Genomic DNA, 26,031 nt, shown 5'->3' with positions numbered 1-26,031 from the left:
ATTTACTGTATATATCAGGCATGTGACAGGGAAGAAAGATGATGTCTGGGAACATGGTTAAGGAACCTGGGGAAAGATTCCTTATTCCAGCCCAGGCACTGACCTGCTCTGAAGCCCTGGGCAAGATTGTCTCTGTTGTCCTGTCTCTAAAGTGAGGATATGAATGCTTTTATCAGGTGGGCCTGTAAGGCTGCCTGGCCCTGATAGTAGCTTTAAAATGCTGTTAAGTAGTGATTTTTTTTGTGGTAGTGATAAGAATTCAGCAGTCTGGACAGGTTATGGAGTTAGGAGATCTTGTAGGTGTAGCAAGTACTGGAGGTTCATATTTGGGAGGCAGCTTTGCACAGTCTCCCCTGTGCCTCTGTCTCTTACCATGAGCATCAGTGGAAAAACAGGGGAAGGGACCTATTATGACTCTGTTCTTCCTCTTTGTGTTTACAGTTTGGGTAGAGTTTACTTTGTCACCCACTCAGCGTGTTTAGGTTGTCTCCAAACAATGCTGTAAAAAACATGCTGCACCTTGAGCACAAGGTGGGGAGCTTTCCTGGGGATGGAGGGGGTCTGCTGCAGTTGTGGTTGTACTGGAAAGTACCTGTTGGGTCAGATTCTTGTTTGGATAATGACACCAGAACACCTCAATGTTAAATGTTTCTGTTTCATTCCCAATAGCTCCAAAGCCAGGCCCTCCCCAAAACAACAGAACAAGAGGGAGTCATTTATTGAGATTATGTAATTTGCAGAAGAGTGCAAATATAGTAGAGCAAATCTTACATCTGTAGGAGAGAGCCAGTTTGTCCTGGATCTGAAAAAATTTCTTTGGCAGCATTCCTGGCAGTTAAAAGGGTTTCTCAGTTGTGTATCTGCTTTCAAGTCCCTTGACACTATCAAAGCAGACCCATTCCTCAGGGTAAGAGAGACCCAGACTGTGATGTGCACAGGAATCCTCATTGCAGTATTGTAAATAACTCCTTTGCTTGAGATGGCACAGTGTTGTGTGGACAGGGGACATCTCTGGCTAGAAAAGTAACCTGTGAACAGGTAAAGGCACTGTTCTTCTGCAGTTCAGTTCACTAGGCATTGCACAAGCAGCCCTTCTTGCAAGGGTCATTCCCAGATCTTCCTTCCCCACCCAGATCTGAGAATTACCCGTAGAGGTTCCTGTCAGTATGAGGTTTTGGTTCTCGGAGCTGGTGGCATTTGTTTGTTTGCTGTTGTATGATCCTGTGGCTCTTGGTGCAGTTCCTGGTAGAGGACAGGAACTCTGTGAATTCCACTTTGTGAAAGCCTGGACTGGCTCCTGCCTTTTCCAATTGCCTCATCTGAGAGCACACAGAAACTTCTTGTTAGACCTGGACTCTCCCTTTATACAGCAATCACAGACCTACCCAACTGATTGTTGATTGTTTATTCAGCAATCCCAGACCTTCCCAACCTTTGAATTAGACAAACCTTGTCCTAATGCCTGATGTGGCTCTTCAAGGTCAAACAACCTTCAGTGAGCAATCAAAAAAACTGAAATGAAGGAAGTCAAAACTTAATTATTTTCCCTTTGGACAGCAGTGGTACATCCTTGAGAGATTTCCTCTCCATTCACAGGGTTCAAGATTTCCTCTGATGGAGAAGGGGAAGATGTGCCTCTCAAGTGCTTCCCGGGTCAGTGTCCAAGACACCACCATTTATGGGATGCACATTTCTTCTCCTCTACAGAGCTCTCAGCCCCTATGGCCATGGAGCTGGGCAGTGCTCCGGCATCAGCCAACTTGGAAGAGTGTAGGAATGGGATTTTCTCTGTCAGGATGGTGTGGAGTCACCAGCGCTCTAATGCAGAGAGTGTCCTCCCTGTCAGGACCCGTGCCAGGGAAAACCAGCAACTTGGCAGAGAATTGTTTGATGCATGAAGAAAAGAAACAATTCTGCCAGTACAGATTCACTCCTGGGACTACCTAACATCAAAGTATTGTCTCCATTCAACTCTGATCTTTGCTCCCCACCCTCTACACTGTTCCCTTTACCGTGAGAAAGTACAGCACGGAAAGCGCTGGACCACTCTGTTCTCATCTTGCCCCGTGAGCCAGCAATTCTTCAGGGACAGGGAGGGGGAAGGGTGGCATGCCTTTACTGCTCAAAGATAGGGCTTCGTTACATCACCCTCCCCTCCTGACCACTCCCATATATGAAGCCTTGCTGCCACTCAGCTCTGTGTGACTGGTCTTGTTTTTGGAGTCCCTGCTTCTGGGAACTCTTGAGGAATAAGAGGCAAGAAAACCAGGCAGAAGTGCCTTCCTTTGGTGTCACTGGCTGAAGGTGAACTGCATCCAGGGAGAACAGAGCTTTTAAAGTAGTGAGTAAACAGCTGATTTTATCTTGGCATCTCCATATTGGTTGGCTTGGGGTGTGAAATAGAGGAGTTGTTTCTTTCCCTTTGTTGCGTACCTTTCCAGCTTGTTAATCCTATTTCATTAAAAGGTGCCTTTGTTTGACAAGCCTTTAGGCTCAGGTTTGAAGAGCAAGTGTTTCTCTCTTGCAAGGATGGACAGGACCTGATCTCCTGTGTTGCTTTTGGCTTGGCTCAGTTAGCAAAGGCAGCAGGGTCTCTGTCCAAGCAACCTGAACAGCTGCTGAGCCACCCTGTAGGGGAGCTGCTGTGGCTTGGCAGGGTCAGCAGCACATGGTCTGGTGGCTTCAAGAAGGACTGGGGCTTCTGACAGGCTGAGATAAGAGCAAGGACCTGGAAGTCTGGTGAGCTGGGATCTCAGTCCCATCACTGGGGAAGACATTTCACCTCTGCATGGCCCATCCAACCCTTTGAAGGCACTATCTACCACCCAAGCTGATGTTGGTCTCTGCTCCTTTTTGGGTTATAAAGCTCTATGGAAAGGTTGGTGCAGGGTCATTGGCCTGAGTATCAGGTTTTGCAGGTAGCATAAGTGACAAGGATTGCTGATAAGAGAAGTGCTGTTTTGGCAAGCTGACACAGGAAAGGCTCCCAGAGTGGCCAGAGGGGTCAGAGCCACACAAACATGGGAAGGCAGATTTCATGGGATCCTAAAGATGAGAAATTCTTACTTCAGTCAATGTCCCTCTGGCAGGTGGTGCTCATCAGAGGAATCAAGGTCTAAGAAATGGCTGAAATCCATAGATCTTGGATCCCTCTTCTTTCCATATCATTCTGTGCTTCCTGAAAAATGTAAGCCCTGTTGGTGTGGGCGGTCAAGCACTGGCAGGTTTCTTACCTGGTACCTGGGGGGAAGGCCAGGAGGCAGGTGCAGAACCACAAAAGCTGCAGGGACAGAGGGATGATGCTGAGGGTGTGATCCAGAAGCAGGGTGGAAGGGCAATGCACCAGAGCTCCTGGTGCAGAGCAGGCAGAGCACTCAGTAGAGCACAGGTCAGGGGATCAGTTGTGTATGTGGAAACTGGCCTGTGAAGGACAAAGAAATACTCTGAAATAAATCAAGCAGTTCACATTTAATTCCTTGTAAGGAAAAAAAAAATCTGTTGCAAAGAACTATCAAGGGCAACTGTGTTTGCATGAAATGAGCAGACAAATTAATATTTAGACACATGAGGGACCAGAGCAGCCCCTGGGACACTCTCTGCTCATTACCAGACCAAAAAGAATGGCCCTCTCCTATGTGTGTTTAGAAAACAAAGACCTGCTCCTGCTCTTGGCTGGATCCCCTCTAATGTGTCAGAGGTGGGCTCTCTAGGGCCAGGGCTTTTTCTCTCAAGGTCCCAGTCCTGGGCTGCATTTCCTGATCCAGGTGTCCACAGCAAACAGGAGTGAGATCAGGAGAGGCAGAGCCATTCAAACCAGCTCTACGGTCATTAAGGTATTCACCTACCTGCACAGTCTTGGTTTAGCAAAACCGGGTGAATTTCAGCAGGTATCTACAAATTTTTTTTCAGTTGGAAACAGCTCTTTTCCAACTTCAGCTGAAGTCTCTGAAACCTCTTCAGTGAATTTAATTGTGAGTTCATTCATTATAACTGGAATCCAGGGATTTTGGTGGCCTCATCCCATCCCATCCAGATGCTCTACAGTCTATAAAATACACAGTTACCTGCCATGGCAGATATAACATTACATAAACCTTACATAAAAATTACATAAACACTTCTGCAGGGCACCAAGAAAGTCTAGACTTCATCTGTGATCTGAGAGTTTCAATGTGCATGTGCAGGACTGGTCCAAGCGCAGCAGTCAGGCGAGACTGGGGAAAACCTCTAGCCTAGAGACAGAGGGCATAGTTCATTTTTTGTCCTTCAGTTTCCCCTTTTCCTGTTCTTTCACCTTTTTTGTCCTCTTCGTTCATTTTGTCCCCTTTTATTCCCACTTTCTCTGTTTTTCCCTTCACCAGTTTAGGTTTCCTTCTTTCCCTGTGTCATTATCTCTCCTTTCCCCTGTCTCCAGCAGCCCTGTCCCTTTTCATTTGGGGATGCTGAGGTGGAGGGCAGGCTGTGGGACTGTGTTGCTGAGCTCATTGCTGGCTGCTGGGGGAAAGGCAGTTCTGTCAGCTGCAAGAACACAGTCCCTTTGGTGGCCTGGCAGAAAGGCTTTGCAAAGATTAAAGGGCTTTACAAAGCTGCTAGATAAATGGGACAGATTGATGTAGGTTTTGGAAACTGCAGAGCTTGACATGAAATTAATGAGTAAGATTGAGTTTAGACAGCAGAGAGATAAGATTGAGGAAAAATGAGAAAAGAAGGCAGAACTTTGGACAGAGGGCATCCACCCTTTTCTGGAAGGGAGAAGCAGAAATGCTTCTCCTGCCACAGCAACCAACGACCTCCAAGCACTGAGGAGCCCCAGTAGTTCACACAGCACTGTCCCAGCAATGCTGCTGCTGCAGCTGCCTCTGGGCTTAGAAGTATATAACCAGAACTGGTTAATCAGTGTGGCTGGCAAGAAAAGGGTAATAACCCTCCCTGTTTACCAGTTATCTTCCACTTGCTTACCTTTGTCCCAGGGAAAAGTGTGCACCTGTGGATGATTATGGGAAAACAGGTCACTAAAATGAAAGCATGTGGGTTTAGTGGGTGGCTCTATTTCAGCAGGTGAATGCCAGTGAAAGCAACTCTCACTGGAGGGAAGGAGGTGCTTGGGCTGTGGACAAACATCTGTTTATTTTCAGCTCTGTAAGGCAACTTTTGTGTCCCTGCTCTTAGTCAACTCAACCTTTTGCACACTAGGCATGTCTTCCATTCTTAAAGTACCTTTTCTCTAGGTGTCCCCTAGTGACCTTTCCAGGGCTTTTTCAGCTGTGATCTCTTTTTTGAATCAGTATTTCTTAGGTCATTTTTAGCCTAAATGACAAATGTCTGCTACCCATACAGCTGGTAGTTAGCTTCCACTGGTTGTCCTTATCATGGAAGAGTAGAGCAAGGTGTCAAAAAGGGAGCTGTTATTTAGAAGAAAGAAGCCTCATGTGCTTCTTAACAGCTCTGTGTTAGTGGGCACTCGAGGTGCTATTTTTGATGCTCATGTTCAGGTAGTATGGATTGCAACACTGCTCTGTTAGAGGGGAAAGACTTCCTCATGGGAAAAATAACTAACCTGCAACAAGAGGTAAACCTAAGGTACAAAATCTTGTAACAGCATCTCTTCCAATAATGCATTGGGATGTTAAAACATTGGGAAATGGAGGCTTTGGGTTGCTTGTTCTGCTATAAAAAGTAGGAGTCTAAACTGTTGACCTGGTCTGGGCTTTGTGAATCATTGCAGGGGTTGCTTCATGAAATTCTTACTGGAAAAAATCAACAGGGGTGAGGGGAAAGAAACAAAAACAAAAATTCCCTGGAAGTGCCTCGGGTTGCCTGATGCTTTTCAGTATCTGCAAGTTCCGTGACAAGAGGTATGAAGGCTTTGCTTCATGTGCTGAAAGATGAATTTGTTGCTCAAGTTTCAATGTAACAGCACATGCTAATTTTTGGGAAATTAAAGGTGACCATGCCATGGACATCACAGTTGGAAGGAGGTGGCAAGTCCTTCAGGAGATCTTTTTTTCTTTATTTGTAATGGGTTGAGAAGAGCAAGTCAGCAATGCACCTGCATTAAACATGGCATTTCTTTTTGAGGTGTGGCTTTGCAGCTTGAAACATGCAAGGCTGAGTTATAACAGGGCTCTCTATTATATTAGTGCCTAGACAGAGACACTTGATAGTTGCCAAATATTATGTACAGCTGAAATAAGCTAGCTGTGCATAGCACAGCCTGCACACAGCAGAGTGTCCACCCTTTGGAACTGCAGGCACTGACTTCAGGTGTCACAACTTTCTCTGACCCCATCTTCAACTCCACTTGTGCATAAGTGAAGGAGTAACTTGCTGAGGAGCATCCAACTTGTTCCAGCTCTGTGCTGGTAAGAACGTGGCACTGCATTGTCCTTGAAGGACAGAATTTGCTTCATTTTGTTGGGTCACTGATAAAAACCCTGCCTTTCAGCTGTGGGGGTGAAATATTACAGTGGGATAAATATGATTTAGAACTGGGCTTTCTTACAGCTTTTCTGAGACAAATGTGGCAGGGAGACTCTTGTCTAACCTAGACCCACTTCAGGGATGTAGCAACTTTAGAACTATGAAAACATTAAGAATAAAACCTGGTACCATCATGCCTACAGGGTCAGTAAATTAGGAAAAGGGTTCTGCTCAGTAGACTGCATCCTAAATTCTCCTGTTAATATTAAAGGTGTGGCAGGCTGAAAGTGCAGATTGACTTGATTGGGGCAGAGACCTGACTTCTTTCCACACTGTCTGCTTTTTCAGAGGATAGTTGTGTGCTCTAGTCACAATCTTTTTTTTTGTGTAGCATCATGAGTCTCACATCAATAAATTAGATACAGTGAGAGGGGTGTGTGTTAACAGCTGAAAGTGGCCTGGACTCTGAAAGTGTAGTTCAGACTGGCCAGTAGGAACAGCAAATCCTTCTGAGCCTAAAGAGTACTTTCTGTGCCAGTATCTACTTTCCAGAAAGCTTCCATTTTTTTTTTCTCTCAAGACCTCTTGGATAATAGCAATATAACTGAAGGGGTCTGTTCTCCTCATACAATGTCTTGAAAGGAGGATTTGAAAGTCACCTTTGAAAAATGGGCACAGGCTGTATTCCTTCCAAATATCTCAGGGCTGACATGCTCATGGTTTTTAGTACTGATTTTTGCACATGTAAATGTTAAACAGAACTCTGTTTTGTGGCTATTATAGAAAAGATGGTGTATTTTTAGGCAGAGAAAATATCACCCTAAAGCTTGGGATTCCGCCAAACTTTGTTAATGAGTCAGTGTAGCACAGCTACCGTCCTTCTGCAGCAAGTGGAGATGTGTGTATCAAAGGTTGGAGTGGGGCAGGGGGACTGGGCTGGTTTGGAGTTGAGGCATTAACCTCTTGCCTGACCCCTCTAAGTCCAGAGACAGCATCTGACAGTGCTGACTGCCATCCAGGCAGACTTTGCTTCATCCTGCAGAGAGCTTTCTGCCAAAAAGTCAGGCTTAAGACATGTGGGCTTGGATCCTCACTGTGCCCAAGTTTCAGGCAGGCTGTGATTTGCTTGTGTTACATTCTGGTTGGGCATTCAACATTTCTGGATGGGCATTGAGCTTGTGCTCAAGAGAGGGTCTGGGGTTTCTGGCAAGCCATGGACAGACACAATGGCCTAAGTTTTAGTAGCTGAGTCCATGAAGTCCAAGGACAGTTTGTACAGCTCCTTACCTCAGACTGGGCTCTGCTGGGTTTTGTGCTACACTTCAGCAGGTGAGCTGCAACCTTGGAACTGCAACTGTGCTTCCAGACTTGGCACAAGCAGACATGCAGGATTGTTGCTTAAAACCCTCAGTGAGATTTAGCGATGGAGAGCAGGTTTCTTCATCCCTGCCTTCCTGCTCTGCCATCCTGCCTGCCAGAGGGTGCTGCTGTGGCAGCAGGCCAAGCAGAACAGGCATTGCATCTTCTCATTGCAGCTGGAGTATTAATCTGATGCCAGTTGAAGGTGGTGTGGCTGTGATTGCTGAGGGGCAGCTGTGGGAGCTGATCAGGTGCCCTGGCACTGCCAGCAGCTGCCCACCCTTGGCAGACAAGTTATTCCCACCAAGTGTAGTCACAGCTCAGTCTGGCAGTGTCTGGGTTTAAGCTGAAGGGACAGACACCAAATCCAGTCTGTCTGTGAACACAAGGGTGCAGGCAGGAGAGGTGTGAGGGTACCTGGCCATGTGGAGACACCGTGTGTTTAGAATCACAGAGCCATTTAGGGTGGAAAAGGCCTTTGAGATCATTGAGTCCAACCATTAACCCAGTGCTGCCAAATCACCACCAAACCTTGTCCTCAAGTGCCATATCTACATGGTTTTTAATTCCCTCCAGAGGTGGTTACTCCACAACTTGCTGGGGCAGCCAGAGCACCGTTTCAGTAAAGAATTTTTTCCTAACATCCAATCTAAAACTTCCCTGGTGCAACTTGAGTCCATTGTATTTGCTCAGTTGCTTAATCAGAACTTCAGAGCTAGAAAGGAGGTGAGGAAAAATATTTGTACCACATACGAACCAAATCCAGGAACACAGAATGATTCTGCTGTTGATAAACAATCTTTGTGGATCCTAAAATATGCATTTTGAGAGGTGTGGGTTCTTGACTCTTCACCTAGTCAATGATTACTTCTGCATTCCTCTGCTACTGTGAATTCAAACATAATGAGTTTCAATGGGTTCACCTCTGTGAACAGAGCAGTTCAAATACCAAATACGAGTTTTGGAGAGCTTTTAAGGGAAGATAAGTGGTTGCTGCTACTCCTACAAGGATGTTTTGCCCCTAGAAAAGGGTTCACTTCCTGAGAAAGGACATTCAGAGCAGGTCAGTACGCACAGGTCTGTGCAAAAGGACAGGATCAACTTGCAAATACTCTTGAGAGGTAAGAGGGAAACAGGAATTACCTTCATCGAGCCATTCCCCTCAGCCTGAAAGTGCTATGTGGGATTTCTTATTCAACAGAATGTGTGAAAATGTTTCTTTTTTAGGAAGCAGATGAAAGCTTGCCGAAAGAGAATGATGGGACCAGACTAACCGGTCTGAATGAGTTCAGGTCTAATAAACAACTTCTAGTTGTTTATTAGGCAAAAGTGCACCTGAAAGCATCTCTTGCTACAGTTGGGAGAACTGAGCTATTTTGATGAAGCATTTTCACTTTAAATTGGGAGTGACCATAACAATAATGTTTCTGATGGGTTTATAAAAACTCATTCTGTACTACTTTAATAACTTATGGTTTGAGATTGAGTTTGCCAGTTGTGGATTTCTGGGAGGTTCTCAACTAGGAAACACTGTGAAAACCATGGGAAATGGGGAATTCTGTGTTTATTACACCTTTTGCCTTTTTTTCACTTCATAGTTTATGCAGAAGTGTCTTAAAATAAAAAAATGCTGATTTGATGCTAAAATTTCTGCAGGAAGACATGAGGGATTTTTGAGGAAAAAGTTGCTTCAAGAGGAAATTATTGTCTCTCTCTCAGTGAACTCAGAGTTTGATCTACATTGGGCAGAATAATACCTGCCGTGGGGCTTCAGAAAAGCCTGTGTCTGTGGAGGAGTCACAAACTGTGATCACAAGAGCTCTCTTTGAGTCACAAGAGCTCTCCTGAGCAGCACCTGGGGCCCAGCTGAGCAGCCCCTTCACTCATGGACTCAGTGCTCAGTTCTTTTCAATGTTGATTATCTCAGCAATAATAAGCAAGGACCACTGATCCCCACTGAGGGCTGTCTCCTGCAAGCTGACGTGTGTCCACACGAGTCTGCAATGCTGGGATTAACCAAGAGGGGGGTGCTGGCCCCTGGACAGGAACCAGCACCAAGGCACTGTCAGTGAGGAAGGCTTTTAACTGAGTTGAATGGAGTTGCTGTGTTTCTCCAGGGACTGCTTTGTCCTCCTGTTTCTGGTGGTAGCAGTGCCTAGGTCTGAATTTGGAAGCCTCTTGGGGCTTCTTCATGGATTGGCTGAACCTCTGTTTTAGTTCCCTTACCACAGGTGGAGCTGCAGACTGCGTAAGACCTCAATTAAAATATCTCGTGATGGAATGTCATAGTTTGTGATGTGTCACAGGAGCGTGGCCCGTGTCCTGTGACAAGAGTCCAGATGTCCAAACTCTCCTTGCGTGTCTTGTGCTGCCTGGGGAAAGTAGGGGAGGATATCTCAAAGCTGATGGCCCAAAGGTGGCTGCTGGGCTGCGAGTGGGAGCACGGGGAACTCTCAGGAGCAAGTGCAGAGGTATGAAGCTCTTGCAAGATGGGTTTAAAGCAGAAACCTGGTGGGCTTGAGTTTGTGGTTAAAGTTTTAGGTGTTGTCAGTGGATGCTTCATTTAGTACTTCACTTGGGAACAAAGCAGTGCCTGATCATGCCTGGGGTCCTTTGTCATCCCACTGCTCTCTCCCCACATCTCCTTCTCCTCTTCCAAATCTCCTGGCACTTTCCCTGACCATGGCGGATTCCTCATCTCTACAGAACGCCCCAGCCCTCTTGGCAGGGATGTCAGACCCTGCATTTCCTGCCTGACACTAACTGGCAATCCCCTGTTGCACTGGGGTATTTTAATTCAAACCCAGTGTCATGTTTAAATAAGGTTGCACATGTTGTGACACATTGAGCACAGGTCAGTGGGGTGCTTGTACAAGCATAACCCTGCTGCTCGCTGGTCCTCCCCCTCTCCTAATGTAAAGTGAGGCAAGCAGGCTGCTTTTTAAATTCCTTGGCTAAGACTGGCTGGTGGACCTTTATAACAGTGAGAAATAATTGTATTGCTTTTAATTGCTGTATAGCCCCTGTCTCCTGGAGGCCTTTTGCTGCTGCCAAAGCACTCTGTGACTGAAGCCAACCTTCCAAACAGCTGGATTTGGCAGAGATGTGGAGGTTAAAGCCAGCCTCAGCAGACAGTAGCTGGGGAGCATGCTCAGGTGGTGGCCTGCAGCTGCTGCTCCTCTCCCATTAATAAATCATAATGGGGACTCAACTCAGAGCCAAGGTTCAAACAGACCATTGGTCCAAAAACTCAGCTGTTTCTGCAGTGTGCCTGCCCAGGGCACAAGGAGTATGGAGAGATGGGTTAGCAGTGGGTATCTGCAGGCTCCTGATCCTTCTCCTGGTTTCTGTACATCAAACCAAACGCCCATTTGGCTCTGCTGTGCCACAGTTGGGAAGGCAGTGAGGGCTGTTTCCCTCTGGGGTCAGGCCTGGGATGGGCTAAGGAGCTTATGGGAGCTGAGCTGGCAGCAAAGGTGGAGAGGATTATCCTCAGCTGGGTTTGCTCTCTGCTCATTGCTGGAGAAGAGAAATCTGCAGGTCTCGAGCTCATACATCTGCTGCTTCCTGGGCAGGATCAGTCTGGCAGATTGCACAGATGCACCTTCCCTAAGAGTATTCCCTTGAGCTACAGAGGCACAGGGTGGTGCCACAGTGCAGCACGGGGTCAGCATCTCTGCATGGCAGCCTGTGTGTGTTGCTGCCCAGTGGTGCCTGTCTTATCCTCATGCCTGGCAGGCCAGGAGCTGTGCTTGAGTCACAGGAAGTTGGTTGGAGGGCCCTTTCCAAGGTCTGTACACTCAGCAGGGAGCAGGACACAGCACGGAGCTCTTCTGGGTCTATGGGATGCTCACAGGTGTGATTCTATTCAGGGAGGAGGTGAGAGCAGAGGCAGTACCTGAAACTTCCCCTTCTCTCCTGCTGTCAGAAATACTTCCCTGAGGAGGCAGTAAAGCTCTGCAGGGGCCCAGCAGTGAGACAGGCAGCTGTGGAGAAGAGCTGCAGAGCCCCAGCCAGGAGCCCAGGGGTTAACTCTGCACTACGGGGCTTGAGTCAGCCCAGGCTTGAAGGACAGCCCAGCACAGAGCAGCCTTCAGACCAAACAAAGTACCTTCTGCTGAGCTGGGGCACAGATAAAAGATCCCATGGCATTTCTTGTGTAGCTTGGAGGAGACTGCCAGTGCTGAAGCTGAAATATCTCTGCCAACAAACAAAACTGTCTTTAAACTCTGAGGCTGTGTGTGAGCTATTGTTGGGGACATAATGGCTTCTCTGTTTCCCTGCACAGTCATTGCTCTGCAAACACACCACTGGTCTCTTTTAAAAGTGGTTGAGTGTAAATTAAGTTCTAGAACCTGGAAAGAGGTTTCATCCATTTACTTTAACTACCCTCAGTTGACAGTTGTTTGCAGAGCAGCACATACAGTAGATTTACAGCTGCTTTACCTGGATGGACATGGGCATCTTTAGCGCTCAGACTGAGACTCACAGATCCAGGGCTTGGACAGCAAATGTGTCCAAATCTCCTGGTTTAAGGCAGGGGGTGAGGCTGGGGCGGGGGGGTCCTGCTTGCTAATCACCCCCCTCTAAGAAAAGTTTTGGTTTGGCTGGCCTTGCCTGTTTCCTCTAGTTAGCTCACTGCTGGCACACTCACTGCTCTGCTGCCTAATCCTGAGTGTGTGGCTGCTGCAGGGCACTGAGTGCTGCTCTGGCTGCTGGAGTTCACTCTGCCTTGGGCTGCTGGCCATCCACAGTGGGGTTGGTGCATCTCTTCTTCACCACAATTCCATGGACTGGCTTTTCTCTGAGGATGGCAGAGGCTTTGGTAAGGTAAAGGACGTCTTGGCTATTGTGCTGAAGTTGTGGTAAAAACCCAGAGCTGCAGTACAAAGGGGGGAGGTGGTCTCTGAAGGCACTATGATTAATTTAGGTCTATTTTGCTGGAATGGTCTTGTAATGGAAAAGAAAATGGGTCAAAGAGTAGCTGTTCAAGCTGTATTTGCTGAGCTGCCTGTCCCAGCAAGGTGGCAGTGGCTGTCCATCCCTTGATAGCTCTGCTCTCATCCCTGTGTGTACCCGGAGAGCTCCTGGGCGTTCTGTGCTCACTCTCAGATGAGCTGCAGCCCCGTGCAGCCCGAGAGCAGCTGAGTGCAGAACTGGGACACATGGGGACCTGAGCACTGGCCATGGCCCTCTGGGCTCATTGGGAAGGTGCTCTGGCCAAGGGCCTCAGGCAGGAATGGGTGCTGTGCTGTGCTGTAGCTTTATCCAGGGTTGATTCCTAATGACCTAGATGTGTTTTGCACTGGTCCTTGGCAACCTTCCAGACAGAGACTCCTCCACAGATATGGCATTTAAAAGCAGATTATGTGAAGTTAAAATTTTTAATTTTTAAATTTTTTTTTGTCCTGAAGATGGTGTCAGCCATGACTACTAGCAATTGTGTTCCTCTCCTTGGATTTCCCTTCTCACCTATTCATCTGGAGGTTTCTGTACTGTTTCCTGCCTGCTCTAGGGCAGGCTCTTACCCGGGTGATGGTTGCTGGTTCGAGGATATGAAAGGAGGTGGCAGCAGGGCTGACAATCCTGTCTCTTTCCACAGGAAGATGAAGACACGCTGTGTGGTGGTGGCAGTGGTGGCTGTAGCCCTGCTGGGGCTGGTCCTGTTCCTGGGGCTGTTCTTCGGGCTGCGCTCTGGGGACACACACACCTACAGGAGGGCGGCCGTGGCCACCGACGCGGGGCCGTGCTCCATCATTGGAAGGTACCCATTCACTGTGCCCTGCCTCTCGTTAGCTCTGACAGCTCTGGCATGAGACAGAGCTGTTGCTTCCCCGATGTTCAGGTGCAATCCTTGCAGTTGCTCAGCATGGAAAATCAATCCCTAGTCTCCCTGAAGAAAGAGGAGATCCTAATAACCCCCAGGCTTTTATCATGCTTGACTGGCTTTACTGCAGTTGCTCACAGAGAACATAGCAGGCAAAGATTCCTTGGATCCATTAACAATGAGAACAAGAGTTTTCTTTCCAGCTCCTTTAAAAAAAAAACATTTATTGAGATATCCTTCAGTTCTAGTTCAGTTCTAGTCTCAAGTGCTGCAGATTTAAGACTCCTCAGAAAACTGTCATTTCTTATGACAGTGTAATGAATGTGTGTGGAATGTCTGTCCCCACGTGTACTCTGTCACATCTCACTGTTTTCAAGCTGGTTTGGATGTGTCTCTAATGAGGGCTGACCTGGTCTGCACACTGACCACTAAGGGTCTGTTCTCTCTGGAGACAGAAGCTCAAAGCTTCCTGAGGATCACATAGGCTGGGTGTGGACGAATGTGCCTCAGAGAATCTGCTCTGATGTGGTGCATGCACTGCTGACAGGGGGCTGAGACACTGTCACATGTCACCTTCCCTTCTGCTGCACAGGGACATCCTCAAGCAAGGAGGATCAGCCGTGGATGCCGCGATTGCAGCCCTGCTTTGCGTGGGACTCATGAATGCTCACAGCATGGGCATTGGAGGCGGCCTCTTCTTTACCATCTACAGCAGCACAGGTAAGGGACAGGGCCACACACAGCTGGATCAGTTGGAGAACTTTACCTAAGGCAGGTGGTTTATCCTACCGGAGAGAAGGTAAATGACTGATGGTCACAGCCTCTGGGGGAATGTCCTCAAAATAATTGCCAAGGAACTGGCTCACGTTGGTCAGAGTCCTCCAGCAGAGACCATGCCTGTGAGCTGAGTCCAGAGCTAAACATCATCTTCCTTGCTCTGTCATTAAAGGAAAAGTGGAAATCATTAATGCGAGAGAAGTGGCTCCAAAAAACGCATCAGAGGACATGTTTGGGAACAACACACAGCTCTCTCTGAAAGGTATGGCAAAGGCTGTTTCACTGCTTTGGGGGGACCACAGAGCTCCAGCATTCACTGCTACCAGCACATCTACATTAAGAACATTTCTTATGATTAGGTTCTTGCCTACATACAGGATTTCTCACCTAGAAATATCCTGGAAATATCCTCTTAAAAACTCTGGCCTGACAAAGAAGCTAAAATCAATGCCCTTTAAACCAGTCAGGGATCCCATCACTTTCTGCTTTTCACTTCATGAGAAAGCAGGTGAATGCAAAGCACTGAGTATGACCTGTTCCACATGTGCCATCTTTCCTTTCCACCTCTTTGAATAAATCTTTGTGTGGATCATCTTGGGTTTTGTCAGTTCAGGTGTCCTCCCTAAATTACTTGTTGTGGCGGCTTCAACTAATGGCTTGGGGCCTCCAGAGAAGTTTCCTACCAGGAAAGTATTTTCTGATAAAAATAGAAAGAAATACTATCTAGTTCTCTTCATGGTCAGTCTTCTAAGCAAGAAGGAACAGCACCTTGGAGGGGGTTTGAGCAGTGTGTTGAACTTCCAGGAGATGCAAATAAAAACAGGATGGAAGCAAACTGCAACATCACTGTGGGATGTGGTCAATCTGTTCCAGTTGTAGTTACAATGCTGCAACAAAGTTTTTGGCTCAAGTACATCACAGTCTGTGTCCTCTCCCATGATAGCTTCTGTGTTCTGAGCAGCTTTGCTCTGGTACAGAGCCTACAGAGGGGAATGACCCTAAAACTGGAGTTACCAGCAAGAGCACAGAGGGGTTTCAGCAGTTCAGAATATGTAGACACAAATGTCAGACCAAATTATTCTGTTAATTCTCACAAGCTGAGCAGGTCACAGTACACACAAGCCCTGCCTGAAACCAGGGCTGGAAGAGACGCCTGCCCTACCTCCTGCTCCATCAACCACTTTCTTTTCTTGCTGTGGGAGACTTAACACATTTCTTTTCTGCTCCAGGAGGACTGTCAATTGCTGTTCCAGGAGAGATCCGTGGCTATGAGCTGGCTCACAAACGGCATGGCAAACTGGCATGGAAAGACCTGTTTCAGCCCAGTATCAAGCTGGCAAGAGAAGGATTCCCTGTTGGGAAAGGCCTTGCTGCAGCCATCAAATCAAAAGAGGAGGCAATCGAAAGCAATCCCTTGCTGTGGTAGGTAGAGCAGTTGCTGTTCTATGCAGAGAAATTCGGGGTGGCTGCATCCAATCTGCAAAGTCCTGGTGTTTGTGCAATGCAGTGTCCGTGAGCAGTGTGCATCCCCTGCAGTAACCACACTCACTGTGCCTGCTGGTGTCACTGCAGATGCCTAAAGGTGCTAAATCATGGGGAATGTTCAGTCCTGACCTTTAAAGGGGGAGAAATTCTACTCCTCAAGTCCATTTGTCTGAGCAAGGTGGAATTAGAGTACGTGCTGGGATCAGCCTGCCCAGTGGCAATGTATTTTCTGAATCCCTGCTTTTCCTCATGCTGTAAGTGCACCAAGCTGATCTTTCCTGCATTTGGAGTAATTGCAATGTCTCCTTGAACATCTCATGTGCTGTCAGGCAGTGGGCATTGGATCATCTCCTACTCTACAATCAGCCTTCCTCAAGCAGTGCCTCTGGACATCCATTTCTGGCAAAGACTTTGAGCATGAAGGGTTTCAAATACTCCTCACTTCTTACAGTCAAACCCTTCTGTTTATGTCCAGACCTGGTAGAGATCGTGCTTAATTCTCCCTTTTCCTTAAAATCTCTGCCAGCTGCAGGTTTGTTTCCTATCCAATTGATAATGTACACCCTGGCCTATCTCCTTTCCTTCTATCAGGCAGGTCCACAGCAGCACAATCATGATCCATCATGAGGGAGCTAGAGAGAAAACAATCTACCTTAAAGTGATCTATCAAACAGGGACTGAAACACGTCTGGATTTACTGGAAGTTGTGAACCTCGTAGTGTAATAGACTGTGCTCTGAACTGCACTGCTGAGTTCAAGGACTGTGGCCCCTCCTCTGCATCTTGAGGCACTTGCTGGCCCCTGGGGTGGGCAGGGAGGGTGGTGCTGAAGTAAAAATCCCTGCTGCAGGCTCCATTGAGCACACTGAGCCTTGGAATTACAGGTCAGAAAATATTGTTCAATTTTATGTCTCAGTGCCAAGATCTGAGGACCCCTGGGCCATGGCTCAGGCAGTTTCTCTTCTCTCCAAGAAGCACCTAGCATGAACACTCATGCTGGTTCAGCTGCCACAGACACACATAATTTTGAACTTGTGTCTCAGACCTGATCTTCTCCATCTCCTCTCTCTGTCAGTGAAGTGTTCTGCAAAGGAGGGAAAATCCTGCAAGAGGGCGAAACCATCAGGATGCCCAAACTGGCCAACACCTACGACACTATAGCCAACGAAGGAGCAGATGCCTTTTACACGGGAAGCCTGGCAAAGCAGATCATTGCTGACATCAGCAATGCAGGTGAGAACCAGGACATCTGTCCCAAGCAGCAGGAGTGACCACACTGCTCGGGGCCCCGGGAGGAGCCGGTGATCTGCAGAAGCCTTGGGAGAGGTCAACCCTGAAGTGCTGCCTCTGAGATCTGTAGCAACAGAACACCCAAAAGAAGCACTTTAACAGATGTGTTTGAGACTCAGAAATGGAGAGTGTTTGCTGTGCATTTCTGTATCGCAGCGCCTCCCAAGTCTGTGCAGTTCAGGCTGTTCACAGAGCCTGGATCCCACGAGTTTGTACCTAAAACGTTACATACGTGGTGGTCCTGTCAACTCTGAGCTGTTTGATCTCAGTACCACTAGATGGTGGCAGTATCCAATCCTCACCAGCCAGCACTGGCTAGCTTGGTGAACTTCCTGTCAGTAATTTACTGGCTTTATTTGTGGTGGATAATTACTTGTTCCCAAAGATGCAAAACTGCATCTTTGCCCTGTAAACAGAATTCCTAAGGACATTTTGTAATCTGACACTGCTGGTGTCCTTTGTAAAAAAGGATGGATCACCAGAGTTCTGGCTGCTGTAAATCAGCCCAACTTTGTGCTTAGACTATCTGAGCCTGAAACGGATCTACCAGGGAGTAAATCTCCTGGGCACACATCTTTGCTTTCTTCACCTTGTTACTTTTGGGATTTGTCCATGTTCCCTCTGATCCTTGCTGTGATTCATGGTGGTGGAGTATGACCTCCTCTTCCCTCCAGAGATCACATAAACCCACATCTCTAGTTTCCTTCTCTTTCCAGGGGGAATTGTCACATTGGAAGACCTGCGGGACTACAATGCCACAGTGATCGAGGACCCCATACAGATCAAACTCGGGGAGTTCACCCTCTACACACCCAGTGCCCCCCTAAGTGGCCCGGTTCTGGCCCTCATTCTCAACATATTGAAAGGTGAGAGTGCCCCAGAGCAGTGCCCCACAGGCAGGAGGAGCTGGGAGAGCTCCAATAACCTTTTTTGGGGGACAAAAGCCTCCCTGATAGCCCTCCAGCAGGTGAGAGATCTGAGAGCCCAGGAGAGATCAGAGTTGCAGAAACATTCCTCTTCTGCTGTAAACTCAGGGATGTTGCCTTCCTACCTGAAATATAGGTGCAAGAGGAAAAATATTTTCCTGTTAGGGGAGCTTCCCTGATACTTGTATGGGTGGAACCTAACATGTACTTGAGGCTTCTTTGGAAAACACCTCTGCAAGTACAAATTCTGCTGGTGACTCCCACAGTGCTCAAAACTACCAGAGCTCCTGAGTTCTCCGTGTGGAGATTAGGACAGTCCAGCGGCTGCATCTCTGCAGAGACTGGGCTTCAAGGTTATACATTTGACACAGGCGCATTAGCAATCCATTGACCCTGTGCTTTGTGTTCACAGTTGTTGTCCTCTGTTGCCAGGATATAATTTCTCTGCTGCCAGCATCAAAACCGTGGAGGAGAAAGGTCTGACCTACCACCGCATCGTGGAGGCCTTTCGCTTCGCCTACGCCAAGAGGACTTTGCTGGGAGACCCAAAATTTGTCGACATTACAGAGGTACCTGGCAAAAGTATTTTCTTTCTGCAACACCAAAGTTGACTGGAACATGGCTTAAAGTTTTTGGGTGACTCCACTTTGTCAGGCATGCTCTGTGCCACTTGCTGTTGAGAGGCACTGAAACAGCTCTGAGTCACAAAGTGATGTCCTGTGTGGGCCATGGCTGAGCTGTGAGGGGTATAAATGGAGGCAACCTTCCTGCTGTAAGGAAAAGCAAACTCCTCAATTCACCAGGAGAGCTGGAGTACATTTAGGTCTAACCCTGCCTGGTTTTATAGTGTTTGAAGCCTTATTCACCAAATTCCCAGCATCCTAGTGGCTCTCTAACCAGAGTCTTGCCTGTAGTAAAATGGAGCAGCAGATGGGCAGGGATAAGACTGCTTGTCCCAACTTTGCACTTTGTGCTTTACTTCTGTGCCTGCAAAAGCAGCAGACTCTGAGCCCAGCCCAGCCTGACGAACACAAATTTCCAACTTCCAGAGCTCCGGTCAGACCTTGCCTTGTCCCTGTCCGAATCCCATTCCTCTTGTCCCTGAAGCAAGCGTAGTCCTGCTTGCCTCACAGCAGTGTGGAAGCAACTTTCCATGGCGCTGCAATAATAGATGCTGATCAACTTCTACACCAAGGGGTGACTTTAACAGCTGTTCCTGTGACAGCTTAAAATGATCTTTTGCTCCAGTGTCTATCTTCCAAGAAGGAAGACCCCTGGGGGAAAACTGTAGCCTCACTGCTGGGATTTGCCACTGTTGTGTGGTCTGAAGCACTGGATATCAGCCTGCATGTCTCTCAATGTGCTGAGTAACTGCGCCGGCTTTCTCTGACAGGCAATCAGAAACATGACATCCGAGTTCTTTGCGGATAGTCTCCGGAGGAAAATCACAGACAACACCTCCCATCCCGTTGACTACTATGAGCCCGTGTACTACACTGGAGACAATGCCGGTACATCCCACGTCTCCATTGTGGCTGATGATGGCAGTGCTGTGTCCGCCACCAGCACCATCAACCAATAGTAGGAGCTCAGACATTCCTTCCCTGTAGGCCTTTGCCATCTTCCTAGTGCTGGTTCTGGGTATCAAACACCCCTGAGCTGTCACCTCTGGGGCGGGGTAGGGGTCAGCAGTGCCGGTGATGGGCACTTCTGCTGAGCTTGCAGGTCAGTGCTCAACACGGAGGCCTCGTGCCTGTGTCAGAGGACAAGATGTGTCCTCTGTCTTGTCGAATTCCACCACAACATTCACTGCATCTGGATCTTCTCATAAGCAGAGCTATTGCTGCTGGTTCTGATTTCCCAGGCTTTTGGAAGGAATTTGAGCTAATACAGCTGGCCTGGAAGCGCAGTGTTTGGCTGTGAGCGCTGTCAGAAAGAGCTGTGTTAGCACATATGGCCTGGAGCCAGAGCGTGAAGTTTATTTTTGTCCATAGAAAATGTCTTCAGCTTGCCACATCTAAGCAAACCCCCAGTCATTCCCAAATGTGCCAGCCCTGGAGCTGTGCTGCCTCTGAATGGAGTGCAGTGCTGCTACCTGGGAGGGGCAGTAGTTGTGCTGGTGTGCTGTGCTGGTTTTCCCATGGGGTCCTCTCAGGGGAGGTGTAGGAAGGGCTCTGCGCTGCCTTTCCTCTGTGTGTAGCTGTGTACTCACGGTATTAACTGCTTCCTTCCCCCTAGGGGTGACAGAAAGTCCTTTACAATGGGAGGGAGTGGAGCGTTACTCCAATCAAATCCCAGGTTTCACATTGCAGTAAATTCAGCTGAAGCTCTGCCTAGATTTGCTGTGGTTTTCACCTGACTTTGACAATTTGTTTTCTCCAGCTTTGGCTCTGATGTACGATCCAACGTGAGTGGAATCATATTTAATGATGAAATGGATGACTTCAGCTCACCTTACATCATCAATGGATTTGGGATCCCTCCTTCTCCAGCAAATTTCATAAGACCAGGTAGCTGTAAACTGCCTTCCTGCCTCAGCTTTTTGGCTGTGATGTGAATGCTCACGCTGCAGCATCTGTGCCATGGGACACAGGCCTGGGACCCGCAGGGGATGGGGCAGGAGAGAGTCTGGAAGGAGATGAGTGCAGGGGATGGTGGGATCCCCAGGAACTGAGCGGGACACAAGCTCAGGAAGGTGGATACTGAGGCTCTGGGCTTAGACATGGAGCAAGAGCTGGAAGTTTGTGAGCTGCAGGTAGAAAGCTGAGCCTCTGTGTTGCCTCTGTGTCCCCAACAGGTAAACAGCCAATGTCCTCTATGTGCCCCTCCATTTTGGTGGATAAAATGAAACGGGTGAGGATGGTGGTCGGTGCTTCTGGAGGAACAAAAATAACTACAGCAACAGCACTGGTACGTGATGGTGTGGGCAAATGGGGGACAACACGAGGCAAAATGGGAGAGGCAGCATTTGGGGGGACACCCATCTGTGCATGTCCTGTGACAGGACCAGGGCTGGGGCTCCCTGCTGGGGGCCAGGGGCTTGAAAAGGAGGTTCCTGCCTGGCATTCTGAGGGCCAGACTTCCAACACCAACTCTTGCCAGGGCTACAAAAGGTCTGCTATTAAATTGCCTCCTTTGGTGACTCCAGTGCCTCCTTAAGTGAAATTTTCTCTGGCAAGTGCAAGTTGTTCTTACCATTTGCACAAGATTTGCTTTGAGTTCTGTTTTCCGAGTCTCCATGAGCCTATTTATTTAGTTTAGAGTTGTTCCCATCAACATCCCAAACTTTGGATCAAAGTCACACAGAGAAGCTAAATAGGAACTCAGCTCAGGCATGGCCTCTGTGAGCTGCTGTGGCAGCCACTCAAACCACCCAAGAGTGACTGCAGCAGTGGCTGTCCCCTGGGCCAGCAGCACCAGGCTGGATCTGGCTTTTCGGCTGAGGTAGAGGAGAAGTCTTTAAGAACCACTACAAACAATTTCCCAAGCCCTGGACTTTGAGAGTGTTCTCACTTCCCAGCAGCTCCAGCCTGCAGTTCAATGCTGTAGAGATGAGCCAGGCCCAAGGGAACTGGTTGTACAATAGCAGGAAGCTGTAGGTGTGTTTGCTGAGGTGACTGTTGTGTGCTTAGTTCCAGCAGCATAAATCCAGCCACCATAGCTTAGGGATCTGATCCTTTTGTTGTGTTAATTTTAGTCACTCATGGTTTCTTTGTGTGGGAATCCTCCTAAGCTTATACAAGCTGCAGTGTACCTGTGCTTTGCTTAGCCAAGAGAAGAACCACTGAAAGCCACGTAAGCCAGAAATGGTGCCTTTGTGTGCTCTGGTGAACATTCTTGAGGCACCTCTGCCTGTGTGGCTCCAAGAGTCAGACTTCTCTGAACAGAGTAATTAACATTAAGGTTTTTTGCTTCTTACAGACAATCATGAATTCCATCTGGTTTGGTTATGATGTGAAGAAAGCAGTGGAAGAGCCCAGAATTCACGATCAGCTGTTTCCCAACATCACAGAGCTTGAGCAGCAAATAGAGGAGGTTGGTCTCACTAGAGCCATACATGAACTTGTATGAGCTGGGCCCCTAGTGCTGGGAGGGCAAGCACTGCAGAAAATCATCAGGTTTGGCTAAATGTTCCTAGGTGAGCAGTAGTAAAGCTGGTACAGGTCTAGTGCTGAGTAATAAAGGTGTTCAAAGTCACCTTCAGTCTCAGTCACACAGATGTGAAGCCAGTGCATTGAAGAGTGACCTCTGTCTAAAACTGAGCATCTGCTTGCAGTGATGCTTGGTACAAAGGACTTGCAAAACAGCAAATCACATCAGGGCCCAGACCATCCAGCAGCCTAAATAAATCCAGTCAGTCTCAGGGAACTCTTGTCCTGTTGTGTAACCTCATGATGAATCTGGAAGGCCTGGCCCAGAGCTAGCAAGGGGGGATGCCCAGAGGGACCTGGGAACAGACTTGAAAATATATTCACAGTAGAGATGTCAGCACAGTACTGTCAGTTGGAGAGCTGATGGCGAGGTCTGCCTTGCTCTCCAGACCACTCACCTGAGCTGGCAGCTTCATTCACCCTGAGAAACTGCACACCCCCAGAGGCCTGAGGCACAGGCTTTGTACTTATCTCATGCCTCTGTATCTGCCTCTTTGTACCTATCTCATATCTCTGTACCTCTGTATTTGGGAAAACAGTCCTACATAATGCAGTTTTAGCAACCTCTGCAGAAGTTCCTCTGTTAATAAGCTTCTTATGAAGGTAACAGCTGAGGTATCTGCCAGCACTGGAGAGGATGCCCTGCTCTCTCCAAATCCTGTGTTTTCCACCACTGCCAAACAGGATCCATCCATCCTGGCTGTTAGTGTGTGAATCTGTGACCAAGAATAGTATTGGTAACCCACACTGAGCACCACACATATCAAATTCTGAATTCCACTTCTTCAAAAGTAGGGCAAGAGGAGGAAAACACGTAGCCCTATGTGACACAGGCCCTGAACGCCTGGCTGGTTGTGAGGGATGCAGATTGCAGGGCTGCAGCAGAGGCAGTTGCCCTGTGTGCTGTGCTCACACAGCTGTGCATTGCAGGCTGCAGCAGAGGTGTGCTCACACAGCTGTGCATTGCAGGCTGCAGCAGGTGCAGTTGCCCTGTGTGCTGTGCTCACACAGCTGTGCATCGCAGGCTGCAGCAGGTGCAGTTACCCTGTGCTGTGCTCACCCAGCTGTGCATTGCAGGCTGCAGCAGAGGTGTGCTCACACAGCTGTGCATTGCAGGCTGCAGCAGGTGCAGTTGCCCTGTGTGCTGTGCTCACACAGCTGTGCATTGCAGGCTGCAGCAGAGATGTGCTCACCCAGCTGTGCATTGCAGGCTGCAGCAGAGATGTGCTCACCCAGCTGTGCATTGCAGGCTGCAGCAGAGATGTGCTCACCCAGCTGTGCATTGCAGGCTGCAGCAGGTGCAGTTGCCCTGTGTGCTGTGCTCACACAGCTGTGCATTGCAGGGCTGCAGCAGAGGCAGTTGCCCTGTGCTGTGCTCACCCAGCTGTGCATTGCAGGCTGCAGCAGGCACAGTTGCCCTGTGTGCTGTGCTCACCCAGCTGTGCATTGCAGGCTGCAGCAGGCACAGTTGCCCTGTGCTGTGCTCACCCAGCTGTGCATTGCAGGCTGCAGCAGGTGCAGTTGCCCTGTGTGCTGTGCTCACCCAGCTGTGCATTGCAGGCTGCAGCAGAGGTGTGCTCACCCAGCTGTGCATCGCAGGGCTGCAGCAGAGGTGTGCTCACCCAGCTGTGCATCGCAGGCTGCAGCAGGTGCAGTTGCCCTGTGTGCTGTGCTGACACAGCTGTGCATCGCAGGCTGCAGCAGGTGCAGTTGCCCTGCGCTGTGCTCACCCAGCTGTGCATTGCAGGGCATCGAGCAGCAGCTGAGGAAGAGGAGGCACGACACGGCGCGGGTGAGCGGCGGCGCGGTGGTGCAGGCCATCCTCAGAACGGAGCGCGGCTGGGCCGCCGCCTCCGACTCGCGGAAAGGGGGCTTCCCTGCAGGCTACTGACCTGGCCCAGCTCCTTCTGCCAGCGCTCTGGTGACACCAAGGTGTGTTTGGGGGGAAGATCCTTTAGATCTGCAACTCAGGGACTTCTCACAGGAAAGAGAACACATTTACCTGTGATTCTGTCGATGGAACTGGGACAGTTCTCTACAGCCATGACCGAAGTGCCTCATGCCACAGCCGTCTGCTAAGACAGGCACGTCCACCAGGACGTGCAGTACTTACTTGAAGAGTCTGTTCTGCCTTGAAGAGTTTGTTCCCTGCCTCCTCTCCATCCCATGAAGACAGATTGGGTGCCCAGTTTCTGCAGAAGGTCCAGCTCACTCAAGCTGCAGGAAGCGTTTCCCCTGCGTGGTGTCAGCTACCGGGAATGTCTCTGTGACTGCTAGAGAAGATATTTGTTTCCTGTTGAGTAGGTGAGAGTTACAGGACTCTGGGACTGGGTTTTCTAAGTTACAAACTAATAGGTCTGTGCCATAGCAGGAAGCCCAGCTCTAGACTGGGATAAGCCAAACTCACCACTCTGTTAACAAAAGATGTTTCTGCATTTCACCCAGTTGATTTTTGGAGATGAGTGGGGAAATGGGGAAATGGATTCAAACTTTTTTATATTTCTGTTGAGAAGGTCTAAAGGGAAGATGCTACCTGTAAAACTCTGAGCACAACTAAAATAAATAAATACGGAGTCACACATTTTCCTTGCCTGCACAGTTGCTGCAAAAAGGGATGGTGAGAGTCTGTGTGAAAGAAGCTCTTCTGAGACTTTTGTTTTTTCTTCACTGCTTTGATGAAATCATGAGTAAGCAATAATAGTTACATATCCAGAACACGCTTGTTTTTCTCCCCTTTGCTTTTTATGATGTCATACTGCAGCCGTGAAATATCAGAGTTTGGGGAAATGAAATTTCTAAAAAAGGGCATGCTGCAGCTACTCTTGTTTAAAGGTAAGTTACTATTAACCAGACTTTTAAGGACCTCTCAGAAGTCGCAGTCTGATATGGAGCAGCTGAGAGTGGTTTGTACCTGCATGAGGGAGTTTGGTGCGGGGCCAATACATCCCATCACATAAACTTAGCCCAAGATCAATACCAAATGATCCACAGGGTGTCACACTCTAGTGGTGTTTTTGAATTCCTTGATACACAAGTGACAGTAAGTTAGCTCATCCATTTGGCTTGTTGAAACTTCGTGTCAGTTTTTAAGAATCTTAAAATACAGAAGAGAAATTGAAAGTCTGAAGTTTTAGGCATCATGCAACCTCTTTCCTAGAAGTGCCTGGGGTTGAGGAGAGCCCAGTTTCACAGAATAAACTGAGAGCTAGACGATGCTTAAATCAGAGTCATGACTTTGACATACATATTTGCATGTATCATTTGACCCAAATGAGTGGCTTTTACCAAACATGTCCTGGATGTGCTCTGGCTCCCTTTCCTAAGCTCTTACTGGTGGTGTTGCTTTAGGTGCAACAAAGGCAGTGATTGTAAATGACCTCTAGTCACTGTGTTCCCTCTTGTTCCCTCAAGAGACCAGTTTGGGGCCAAGCCTGTGTCCTGTTATTGCCGAACTAGGACTTTCACTTTTCCACTTCCTGTAATTCCACTTCTGGTGCTCCTCAGTGTCAGGATGCCTTTAGAATTGGGACTAGCTGAGTTCTTTCTTGTCTAGGTGTGACCTGGGAAATAAAGAAAATTACTGCACAGCAAAATAAGCTTACTGGAATCTTACAGTCACTACAGCTGGTCCAAAATTGGAAGGGAACTGATTTCTGGGAAGTACCTGTTGGACAGTCCTGATTTCTGATACAGGTCTGAGTGGCTGCTGCTGGGCTGCCTCTAACAGTTTATCGAGCAGCAGTTGTTCTTAAGTTCCTGAATTTCTTCTTGCTAGTCAGAAAATTCCCCTATTATTT

At 48.3% G+C, this 26,031-nt stretch overlaps 1 protein-coding gene across 8 annotated transcripts in view; it reads left to right on the top strand.

The window, feature by feature from the left end:
* GGT1 (gamma-glutamyltransferase 1) overlaps positions 1–24,815 on the top strand; it is a 32,404-nt gene extending 7,589 nt beyond the window's left edge. For 3 of the 8 annotated variants that reach the window (XM_038152436.1, XM_038152440.1, XM_038152438.1), the window contains 12 exons: positions 13,382–13,543; positions 14,199–14,326; positions 14,556–14,645; positions 15,613–15,805; positions 16,943–17,100; positions 17,874–18,023; positions 18,516–18,652; positions 19,477–19,664; positions 20,466–20,593; positions 20,881–20,993; positions 22,005–22,118; positions 23,982–24,815. In XM_038152436.1, coding sequence (XP_038008364.1) covers positions 13,382–13,543; positions 14,199–14,326; positions 14,556–14,645; positions 15,613–15,805; positions 16,943–17,100; positions 17,874–18,023; positions 18,516–18,652; positions 19,477–19,664; positions 20,466–20,593; positions 20,881–20,993; positions 22,005–22,118; positions 23,982–24,125 — 1,705 coding nt within the window. In that variant the 3' untranslated portion in view covers positions 24,126–24,815. Of the gene's footprint in view, positions 1–1,806; positions 2,342–8,686; positions 8,901–10,096; positions 10,251–12,581; positions 12,605–13,381; positions 13,544–14,198; positions 14,327–14,555; positions 14,646–15,612; positions 15,806–16,942; positions 17,101–17,873; positions 18,024–18,515; positions 18,653–19,476; positions 19,665–20,465; positions 20,594–20,880; positions 20,994–22,004; positions 22,119–23,981 lie in introns of those variants that run through there. The other 5 variants (XM_038152439.1, XM_038152444.1, XM_038152441.1 and 2 more) reach the window with 5 other exon arrangements.
* Positions 24,816–26,031: the final 1,216 nt, after the last annotated feature.

This window comes from Motacilla alba, chromosome 15 (assembly GCF_015832195.1).
Source record: "Motacilla alba alba isolate MOTALB_02 chromosome 15, Motacilla_alba_V1.0_pri, whole genome shotgun sequence".
NCBI classification, from domain to species: domain Eukaryota; kingdom Metazoa; phylum Chordata; class Aves; order Passeriformes; family Motacillidae; genus Motacilla; species Motacilla alba.
The sequence above is the reverse complement of the archived record's forward strand: the minus strand, read 5'-3'. Positions and strand labels throughout refer to the sequence as shown.